Source organism: Salmo trutta, chromosome 4 (assembly GCF_901001165.1).
Source record: "Salmo trutta chromosome 4, fSalTru1.1, whole genome shotgun sequence".
Lineage (NCBI taxonomy): Eukaryota > Metazoa > Chordata > Actinopteri > Salmoniformes > Salmonidae > Salmo > Salmo trutta.
In genome coordinates, this window is record NC_042960.1 from 72562819 (window position 1) to 72575185 (window position 12367).

Sequence of the window (12367 nt, forward strand, 5' to 3'; positions counted from 1 at the left end):
TGTATATCTCACTAGGTCAGGATATTAAACCTCCTCCATGTATATCTCACTAGGTCAGGATATTAAACCTCCTCCATGTATATCTCACTAGGTCAGGATATTAAACCTCCTCCATGTATATCTCACTAGGTCAGGATATTAACCCTCCTCCATCTCACTAGGTCAGGATATTAACCCTCCTCCATGTATATCTCACTAGGGTGATAGTTTGTAGTGTGATTTCCTTTCCGCTCCATAGAGGTATTTAAGACCGTATTGAAATCTCCCACCATAATAATATAGTCTAGTGTTGCTTGTAGAGTTGATAAATTCTTATATATACAGTGCCTTGCGAAAGTATTCGGCCCCCTTGAACTTTTCGACCTTTTGCCACATTTCAGGCTTCAAACATAAAGATATAAAAGTGTAATTTTTTGTGAAGAATCAACAACAAGTGGGACACAATCATGAAGTGGAACGAAATTTATTGGATATTTCAAACTTTTTTAACAAATAAAAAACTGAAAAATTGGGCGTGCAAAATTATTCAGCCCCCTTAAGTTAATACTTTGTAGCGCCACCTTTTGCTGCGATTACAGCTGTAAGTCGCTTGGGGTATGTGTCTATCAGTTTTGCACATCGAGAGACTGAAATGTTTGCCCATTCCTCCTTGCAAAACAGCTCGAGCTCAGTGAGGTTGGATGGAGAGCGTTTGTGAACAGCAGTTTTCAGTTCTTTCCACAGATTCTCGATTGGATTCAGGTCTGGACTTTGACTTGGCCATTCTAACACCTGGATATGTTTATTTGTGAACCATTCCATTGTAGATTTTGCTTTATGTTTTGGATCATTGTCTTGTTGGAAGATAAATCTCCGTCCCAGTCTCAGGTCTTTTGCAGACTCCATCAGGTTTTCTTCCAGAATGGTCCTGTATTTGGCTCCATTCATCTTCCCATCAATTTTAACCATCTTCCCTGCCCCTGCTGAAGAAAAGCAGGCCTGAACCATGGTGCTGCCACCACCATGTTTGACAGTGGGGATGGTGTGTTCAGGGTGATGAGCTGTGTTGCTTTTACGCCAAACATAATGTTTTGCATTGTTGCCAAAAAGTTCGATTTTGGTTTCATCTGACCAGAGCACCTTCTTCCACATGTTTGGTGTGTCTCCCAGGTGGCTAGTGGCAAACTTTAAACGACACTTTTTATGGATATCTTTAAGAAATGGTTTTCTTCTTGCCACTCTTCCATAAAGGCCAGATTTGTGCAGTATACGACTGATTGTTGTCCTATGGACAGAGTCTCCCACCTCAGCTGTAGATCTCTGCAGTTCATCCAGAGTGATCATGGGCCTCTTGGCTGCATCTCTGATCAGTCTTCTCCTTGTATGAGCTGAAAGTTTAGAGGGATGGCCGGGTCTTTGTAGATTTGCAGTGGTCTGATACTCCTTCCATTTCAATATTATCGCTTGCACAGTGCTCCTTGGGATGTTTAAAGCTTGGGAAGTCTTTTTGTATCCAAATCCGGCTTTAAACTTCTCCACAACAGTATCTCGGACCTGCCTGGTGTGTTCCTTGTTCTTCATGATGCTCTCTGCGCTTTAAACGGACCTCTGAGACTATCACAGAGCAGGTGCATTTATACGGAGACTTGATTACACACAGGTGGATTCTATTTATCATCATTAGTCATTTAGGTCAACATTGGATCATTCAGAGATCCTCACTGAACTTCTGGAGAGAGTTTGCTGCACTGAAAGTAAAGGGGCTGAATAATTTTGCACGGCCAATTTTTCAGTTTTTTATTTGTTAAAAAAGTTTGAAATATCCAATAAATTTCGTTCCACTTCATGATTGTGTCCCACTTGTTGTTGATTCTTCACAAAAAATTACAGTTTCATATCTTTATGTTTGAAGCCTGAAATGTGGCAAAAGGTGGAAAAGTTCAAGGGGGCCGAATACTTTCGCAAGGCACTGTATTTTCAAAGACGCTTGGATCATCATTATTTGGACCGTATAGGTTAATAAGCCATATCTGTTTATTGTCCAATAACATATTTAAAATAATCCATCTACCTTGATAATCTGTTTGGACAATTTGCACATTTGGATCAACATTTCTGTCAATTAAAACCATCAACTCTTTTGAATTTCTTTGCCCATGGGAGAAATATATTTATCCCCCTCAGTCCTTTTTTCCACAAAACTTCATCTAAAATTGTTGAATGAGTTTCCTGTAAACAATAGATATTATATTCCTTCTCTTTTAACCAGGTAAATACTGGTTGTCTGTTCTTATTATCTACTAAACCTTTACAATTATAACTGGCTATACTTATTTAGCTATTTACCATAATGAGACAACTTTCAATTCTATTTATCAAAAATATATGTTTGTAAACGTACCAAAGTACCATGATATTTGCATTGCTACTAAGTAAACCTCCAATTGGTCCCCACTATTCCCCCCGCTAAAAGCCCTCCTCATCCCGAGTTGGGTTGTCATCCCAATGCCCGGCAGACCACCCCCGACCCCTGTATCCCAGGGCCCTGAACAGACTGGGATCCATCCTGGGAAAAGAGCACACAGGGCCATTTACAGAACAGAAGTAGATCAACCACCAAATGCATTTCCATCGCCCTCACCTCGAATTGGATTATATATAGCCATCAAAATATAAATCCTGTTTCTTATTTTCCATAATTAGCTATTAATATTTGTAGTAATGTAGGCAATTTATGAAAAGGATTTTACCTCTCGCCAGTCTCGCCGTTACCAAAATTACATTATTACAAGCAATTATTATATTAGCAAACAATTATTGTGAATCATCCCTAACATCTTTTACTCCTTCTCAACAGTTGTGGGATACACACATACACCCACACACTCATACACATACACCCACACACACCCACACACTCATACACACTCAACCCTCCCCCCCACACACTCAACCCTTCCCCCCACACACTCAACCCTTCCCCCCACACACTCAACCCTTCCCCCACACACTCAACCCTTCCCCCCACACACTTAACCCTTCCCCCCACACACTTAACCCTTCCCCCCACACACTCAACTCTTCCCCCACACACTCATACACACTTAACCCTTCCCCCCACACACTTAACCCTTCCCCCCACACACTCAACCCTTCCCCCCACACACTCATACACACTTAACCCTTCCCCCCACACACTCATACACACTTAACCCTTCCCCCCACACACTTAACCCTTCCCCCCACACACTCAACCCTTCCCCCCACACACTCAACCCTTCCTCCCACACACTCATACACACTCAACCCTTCCCCCCACACACATACACACTCAACCCTTCCCCCCACACACTCAACCCTTCCCCCCACACACATACACACTCAACCCTTCCCCCCACACACTCATACACACTTAACCCTTCCCCCCACACACTTAACCCTTCCCCCCACACACTCATACACACTCAACCCTTCCCCCACACACACATACACACTCAACCCTTCCCCCACACACTCAACCCTTCCTCCCACACACACATACACACTCAACCCTTCCCCCCACACACATACACACTCAACCCTTCCCCCCACACACTCAACCCTTCCCCCCACACACTCAACCCTTCCCCCCACACACTCAACCCTTCCCCCCACACACTCAACCCTTCCCCCCACACACTCAACCCTTCCCCCCACACACTCAACCCTTCCCCCCACACACTCAACCCTTCCCCCCACACACTCAACCCTTCCCCCACACACTCATACACACTCAGCCCTTCCCCCCACACACTCAACCCTTCCCCCCACACACTCAACCCTTCCCCCCACACACTCAATCCTTCCCCCCACACACTCAACCTTTCCCCCCACACACTCATACACACTCAGCCCTTCCCCCCACACACTCAACCCTTCCCCCCACACACTTAACCCTTCCCCCCACACACTTAACCCTTCCCCCCACACACTCAACCCTTCCCCCACACACTCATACACACTCAGCCCTTCCCCCCACACACTCAACCCTTCCCCCCACACACTCAACCCTTCCCCCACACACTCAACCCTTCCCCCCACACACTCAACCCTTCCCCCACACACTCATACACACTCAGCCCTTCCCCCCACACAACCATAGGCTCAGATTCTCAACAGTTGCACCATCCCAGAGCCCAACTCAAGAAAGGTCTTGATTTACAAATGCATATACAGTTGCAGCTGTATGAGAAGGCCTGCCAGACCGTGCAGAGAAAATGGGCAGAAATGGAGAGATTTTATTAACCATTGTCACGTCCTAGATGATGGAGGTCAAACCTTTTCCCTGAAACACCTACAACAAGGTCCCCCGTATTGACCATATTCCCAAGCATCTCCATGCAGTCAGACTTTTGATTTTGTGCCACCAGGGCCACAGTAATATACCCCCTCTCTGAATGTCCGAGTGTGACCCCCCTCCCCATGGGTTACTGCAGCTAGTGTTGCCAGCACTGCCACTTCCTGGGTCGGGGGGCACCCCCACCGGAATCCACACCGGCTAGGTACAAGGTCGTCAAGGTTCTCTTTAGCAGCTTTGAGTTAGGGACTTCTCCTTAGTATCTGGGTCATTCAGGTGGGTGTCTAGGGTATAGGGTTGTGGACCGTTCCATCAATATAGGATCATAAATAAATAAATTAGATATATAATTTATTTAAAAATTTAGTTCCCCGTGATAGGACAATAATAATAAAAAAAAAATGTATAATTTATTTTAAAACTGTTCCACCATGATAGGACAATAAATAAATAAATAAATAAAAACGCATAATTCATTATAAATAGTATATCCATTATCTGAACAACATTGAAAACTCTCTCACAACCCTGCTCACAGCTATACATTGGTTCTGGGGTGTAGTGGTATAGTAGTGGTGTAGTAGAAGTGTAGTAGTGGTATAGTAGTGGTATAGTAGTAGCGGTGTAGTAGTAGTATAGTAGTGGTATAGTAGTGGTGTAGTAGTGGTATAGTTGTAGTGGTGTAGTAGTGGTGTAGTAGTGGTATAGTAGTGGTATAGTAGTAGTGGTATAGTAGTGGTGTAGTAGTAGTATAGTAGTGGTGTAGTAGTGGTATAGTAGTGGTATAGTAGTAGTGGTATAGTAGTGGTATAGTAGTGGTATAGCAGTAGTATAGTAGTGGTGTAGTAGTAGTGGTGTAGTAGTGTACCTGTGATCCCAGCAGGGTCTTGGTGTAGTAGTGGTATAGTAGTGGTATAGTAGGAGTATAGTAGTGGTATAGTAGTGGTATAGTAGTGTACCTGTGATCCCAGCAGGGTCTTGGTGTAGTAGTGGTATAGTAGTGGTATAGTAGTGGTATAGTAGTGGTATAGTAGTGGTGTAGTAGTGGTATAGTAGTGTACCTGTGATCCCAGCAGGGTCTTGGTGTAGTAGTGGTGTAGTAGTGGTATAGTAGTGGTATAGTAGTGGTATAGTAGTGGTATAGTAGTAGTGGTATAGTAGTGGTATAGTAGTGTACCTGTGATCCCAGCAGGGTCTTGGTGTAGTGGTGGTATAGTAGTGGTGTAGTAGTGGTATAGCAGTGTACCTGTGATCCCAGCAGGGTCTTGGTGTAGTAGTCCTGGGGCATAAAGACCTCTACGATAGTGATGAGACACCAGAAGGCATCCTCCTGGTCCAGGTACAGCAGAGCTATGGCTGCCAGCCTGGAAAAGGAGAACACTGATGATCACTGATGATCATAACACTGACAGAAGATTAGGGAACACAACAGGTTGGGGACAGCACAGGGTCAGCTGCGGTGTTGAAAACAACATATATAGTAGCACCTCTAATTATCTGGAGTGGTACGGAGAGCGTGATCACACAGTCGTCCGGAACAGCTGATGCTTCCATGCATGTTTCAGTGTTGCTTTCCTCGAAGCGAGCATAGAAGTAATTTAGCTCGTCTGGTAGGCCCGTGTCACTGGGAAGCTCGCTCCTGTGCTTCCCTTTGTAGTCTGTAATAGTTTGCAAGCCCTGCCACAGGGGCTTTGGTAGTTCGTCGGAGGGCATAGCAGGATTTCCTGCAAGCGTCCGGGTTAGAGTACCGCTTCTTTAATAGTGGCAGCTCTGGCCTTTAGCTCAGTGCGGATGTTGCCTGTAATCCATGGCTTCTGGTTGGGGTATGTACGTACAGTCACTGTGGGGAGGACGTCTCGATGCACTTATTGATGAAGCCAGAGACTGATGTGCTGTATTCCTCAATGCCATCGGAAGAATCCCGGAACATATTCCAGTCTGTGCTCCAAAACAGTCCTGTAGTTTAGCATCTGCTTCATCTGACCACTTCTTTATTGACCAAGTCACTGGTGCTTCCTGCTTTAATTTTTGCTTGTAAGCAGGAATCAGGAGGATAGAATTATGGTCAGATTTGCCAAATGGAGGGCGAGGGAGAGCTTTGTACTTGTCTCTGTTTTCCTCTGGTTGCACATTTAACATGCTGATAGAAATTTTGTAAAACGGATGCAAGTTTCCCTGCATTAAAGTCCCCGGCCACTAGGAGCGCCACCTCTGGATGAGCGTTTACCTGTTTGCTTATGGCGGAATACAGCATATTGAGTCCGTTCTTAGTGCCAGCATCAGTCTGTGGTGGTATGTAGACAGCTCAGAAAAATACAGATGAAAACTCTCTAGGTAGATGGTGTTGTCTACAGCTTATCATGAGATACTCTACCTCAGGCGAACAAAACCTCGAGTCTTCCTTAGATATCGTGCACCAGCTGTTATTTACAAAAATACATAGCCCGCCGCCCCTTGTCTTACCAGACGCTGCTGTTCTATCCTGCCGATACAGTGTATAACCAGCCAGCTGTATGTTGATAGTGTCGTCGTTCAGCCACGACTCCGTGAAGCATAAGATGTTACAGTTTTTAATGTCCCGTTGGTAGTTTAATCTTCCTCGTAGGTCGTCAATTTTATTTTCCAATGATTTCATGTTAGCTCGTAGAATGGAAGGCAGGGGGGGGGGGGGTTATTCGGGCACAGAAAACATCAAACATATTTTGACTTTATTTTTAAAGCTGTCCAGAGAGGACGTTGTTTTTATAGGCAGAGGCAACTCATTCCATTCTGAGGCTCCAGTATACAAGAAAGTACCTTGGTATTTTAATCTTCTGCGTAGGTCATCTATTTTATTGTCCAGAGATTGCACGTTTGCTAGCTGAATGGAAGGAAGTGGGGGTTCATTCTCAGAAGGCAGGCCGCCCTCTGGCCCCTTTTTCTCCGCCTTCTCTTCACGCAAATCACGGGGATCTGGGCCTGTTCCCAAAAAAGCAGTATATTGTACGCGTCGGCCCCGTCAGACTCGTTAAAGGAAGTCCGTGGTGAGTAATCACAGTCCTGATGTCCAGAAGTTATTTTCGGTCATAAGAGACGGTAGCGGCAACATTATGTACAAAATAAGTAAAAAACGTCCGTCTTCTCATCACGCAAATGACGGGGATTTGGGCCTGTTCCCGGGAAAGCAGTACGTCGTTCACGTCGTGCCTGTTTGTGGTGAGTAATCGATGTTCTGATGTCCATATAGGGCTATACAGTGGGGGAAACCAAATGCAAATCATTTTATAACATTTTTGACATGCATTTTTTTCTGGATTTTTTGTTGTTGTTATTCTGTCTCTCACTGTTCAAATAAACCTACTATTAAAATTATAGACGGATCATTTCTTTGTCAGTGGGCAAACGTACAAAATCAGCAGGGGATCAAATACTTTTTTCCCCCACTGTATGGGGGAAAAAAGCCTATATATACTAGTACAGCCCTATATACTAGTAGAATGACAGATAGCCCAGCCCTATATACTAGTAGAATGACAGATAGCCCAGCCCTATATGCTAGTAGAATGACAGATAGCCCAGCCCAGCCCTATATACTAGTAGAATGACAGATAGCCCAGCCCAGTCCTATATACTAGTAGAATGACAGATAGCCCAGCCCTATATACTAGTAGAATGACAGATAGCCCAGCCCAGTCCTATATACTAGTAGAATGACAGATAGCCCAGCCCTATATACTAGCAGAATGACAGATAGCCCAGCCCTATATACTAGTAGAATGACAGATAGCCCAGCCCAGTCCTATATACTAGTAGAATGACAGATAGCCCAGCCCTATATACTAGCAGAATGACAGATAGCCCAGCCCTATATACTAGTAGAATGACAGATAGCCCAGCCCTATATACTAGTAGAATGACAGATAGCCCAGCCCTATATACTAGTAGAATGACAGATAGCCCAGTCCTATATACTAGTAGAATGACAGATAGCCCAGCCCTATGTACTAGTAGAATGACAGATAGCCCAGCCCAGCCCTATATACTAGTAGAATGACAGATAGCCCAGCCCTATATACTAGTAGAATGACAGATAGCCCAGCCCAGCCCTATATACTAGTAGAATGACAGATAGCCCAGTCCTATATACTAGTAGAATGACAGATAGCCCAGCCCTATGTACTAGTAGAATGACAGATAGCCCAGCCCAGCCCTATATGCTAGTAGAATGACAGATAGCCCAGCCCTATATACTAGTAGAATGACAGATAGCCCAGCCCAGCCCTATATACTAGTAGAATGACAGATAGCCCAGCCCTATATACTAGTAGAATGACAGATAGCCCAGCCCTATATACTAGTAGAATGACAGATAGCCCAGCCCTATATACTAGTAGAATGACAGATAGCCCAGCCCAGCCCTATATGCTAGTAGAATGACAGATAGCCCAGCCCTATATACTAGTAGAATGACAGATAGCCCAGCCCTATATGCTAGTAGAATGACAGATAGCCCAGCCCTATATGCTAGTAGAATGACAGATAGCCCAGCCCAGCCCTATATACTAGTAGAATGACAGATAGCCCAGCCCAGCCCTATATACTAGTAGAATGACAGATAGCCCAGCCCAGCCCTATATACTAGTAGAATGACAGATAGCCCAGCCCTATATACTAGTAGAATGACAGATAGCCCAGCCCTATATACTAGTAGAATGACAGATAGCCCAGCCCTATATACTAGTAGAATGACAGATAGCCCAGCCCTATATACTAGTAGAATGACAGATAGCCCAGCCCTATATACTAGTAGAATGACAGATAGCCCAGCCCTATATACTAGTAGAATGACAGATAGCCCAGCCCTATATACTAGTAGAATGACAGATAACCCAGCCCAGCCCTATATGCTAGTAGAATGACAGATAGCCCAGCCCTATATGCTAGTAGAATGACAGATAGCCCAGCCCTATATGCTAGTAGAATGACAGATAGCCCAGCCCTATATGCTAGTAGAATGACAGATAGCCCAGCCCTATATACTAGTAGAATGACAGATAGCCCAGCCCAGCCCTATATACTAGTAGAATGACAGATAGCCAAGCCCTATATACTAGTAGAATGACAGATAGCCAAGCCCTATATACTAGTAGAATGACAGATAGCCCAGCCCTATATACTAGTAGAATGACAGATAGCCCAGCCCTATATACTAGTAGAATGACAGATAGCCCAGCCCAGCCCTATATACTAGTAGAATGACAGATAGCCCAGCCCAGCCCTATATACTAGTAGAATGACAGATAGCCCAGCCCAGCCCTATATACTAGTAGAATGACAGATAGCCCAGCCCTTTATACTAGTAGAATGACAGATAGCCCAGCCCTATATGCAAGTAGAATGACAGATAGCCCAGCCCTATATGCTAGTAGAATGACAGATAGCCCAGTCCTATATACTAGTAGAATGACAGATAGCCCAGCCCAGCCCTATATACTAGTAGAATGACAGATAGCCCAGCCCAGCCCTATATACTAGTAGAATGACAGATAGCCCAGCCCAGCCCTATATACTAGTAGAATGACAGATAGCCCAGCCCTTTACACTAGTAGAATGACAGATAGCCCAGCCCAGCCCTATATACTAGTAGAATGACAGATAGCCCAGCCCAGCCCTATATACTAGTAGAATGACAGATAGCCCAGCCCTATATGCTAGTAGAATGACAGATAGCCCAGCCCAGCCCTATATACTAGTAGAATGACAGATAGCCCAGCCCAGCCCTATATACTAGTAGAATGACAGATAGCCCAGCCCTATATACTAGTAGAATGACAGATAGCCCAGCCCTATATACTAGTAGAATGACAGATAGCCCAGCCCTATATACTAGTAGAATGACAGATAGCCCAGCCCAGCCCTTTATACTAGTAGAATGACAGATAGCCCAGCCCTATATGCTAGTAGAATGACAGATAGCCCAGTCCTATATACTAGTAGAATGACAGATAGCCCAGCCCTATATACTAGTAGAATGACAGATAGCCCAGCCCTATATACTAGTAGAATGACAGATAGCCCAGCCCTATATACTAGTAGAATGACAGATAGCCCAGCGCCTATATACTAGTAGAATGACAGATAGCCCAGCCTTTTATACTAGTAGAATGACAGATAGCCCAGCCCTATATACTAGTAGAATGACAGATAGCCCAGCCCTATATACTAGTAGAATGACAGATAGCCCCAGCCCTATATACTAGTAGAATGACAGATAGCCCAGCCCTATATACTAGTAGAATGACAGATAGCCCAGCCCTATATACTAGTAGAATGACAGATAGCCCAGCCCTATATACTAGTAGAATGACAGATAGCCCAGCCCTATATACTAGTAGAATGACAGATAGCCCAGCCCTATATACTAGTAGAATGACAGATAGCCCAGCCCTATATACTAGTAGAATGACAGATAGCCCAGCCCTATATACTAGTAGAATGACAGATAGCCCAGCCCTATATACTAGTAGAATGACAGATAGCCCAGCCCTATATACTAGTAGAATGACAGATAGCCCAGCCCTATATACTAGTAGAATGACAGATAGCCCAGCCCTATATACTAGTAGAATGACAGATAGCCCAGCCCTATATACTAGTAGAATGACAGATAGCCCAGCCCAGCCCTATATACTAGTAGAATGACAGATAGCCCAGCCCAGCCCTATATACTAGTAGAATGACAGATAGCCCAGCCCAGCCCTATATACTAGTAGAATGACAGATAGCCCAGCCCAGCCCTATATACTAGTAGAATGACAGATAGCCCAGCCCTATATGCAAGTAGAATGACAGATAGCCCAGCCCTATATACTAGTAGAATGACAGATAGCCCAGCCCTATATGCTAGTAGAATGACAGATAGCCCAGTCCTATATACTAGTAGAATGACAGATAGCCCAGCCCTATATACTAGTAGAATGACAGATAGCCCAGCCCTATATACTAGTAGAATGACAGATAGCCCAGCCCTATATATTAGTAGAATGACAGATAGCCCAGCCCTATATACTAGTAGAATGACAGATAACCCAGCCCAGCCCTATATACTAGTAGAATGACAGATAGCCCAGCCCTATATGCTAGTAGAATGACAGATAGCCCAGCCCTATATGCTAGTAGAATGACAGATAGCCCAGCCCTATATGCTAGTAGAATGACAGATAGCCCAGCCCTATATGCTAGTAGAATGACAGATAGCCCAGCCCTATATGCTAGTAGAATGACAGATAGCCCAGCCCTATATACTAGTAGAATGACAGATAGCCCAGCCCTATATACTAGTAGAATGACAGATAGCCCAGCCCAGCCCTATATACTAGTAGAATGACAGATAGCCAAGCCCTATATACTAGTAGAATGACAGATAGCCCAGCCCTATATACTAGTAGAATGACAGATAGCCCAGCCCTATATACTAGTAGAATGACAGATAGCCCAGCCCAGCCCTATATACTAGTAGAATGACAGATAGCCCAGCCCAGCCCTATATACTAGTAGAATGACAGATAGCCCAGCCCTTTATACTAGTAGAATGACAGATAGCCCAGCCCTATATGCAAGTAGAATGACAGATAGCCCAGCCCTATATACTAGTAGAATGACAGATAGCCCAGTCCTATATACTAGTAGAATGACAGATAGCCCAGCCCTATATACTAGTAGAATGACAGATAGCCCAGCCCTATATACTAGTAGAATGACAGATAGCCCAGCCCTATATACTAGTAGAATGACAGATAGCCCAGCCCTATATACTAGTAGAATGACAGATAGCCCAGCCCTTTACACTAGTAGAATGACAGATAGCCCAGCCCAGCCCTATATACTAGTAGAATGACAGATAGCCCAGCCCTATATGCTAGTAGAATGACAGATAGCCCAGCCCAGCCCTATATACTAGTAGAATGACAGATAGCCCAGCCCAGCCCTATATACTAGTAGAATGACAGATAGCCCAGCCCTATATGCTAGTAGAATGACAGATAGCCCAGCCCAGCCCTATATACTAGTAGA

At 44.5% G+C, this 12367-nt stretch overlaps 1 protein-coding gene across 1 annotated transcript in view; it reads right to left on the reverse strand.

Moving 5' to 3' along the window:
• The window catches only part of tbc1d2b (TBC1 domain family, member 2B), a 92530-nt gene that overhangs the window by 21598 nt on the left and 58565 nt on the right, over window positions 1-12367 (reverse strand). The window contains exon 13 of the mRNA XM_029751995.1: window positions 5562-5679. Coding sequence (XP_029607855.1) covers window positions 5562-5679 — 118 coding nt within the window. The remainder of the gene's footprint in view (window positions 1-5561; window positions 5680-12367) is intronic.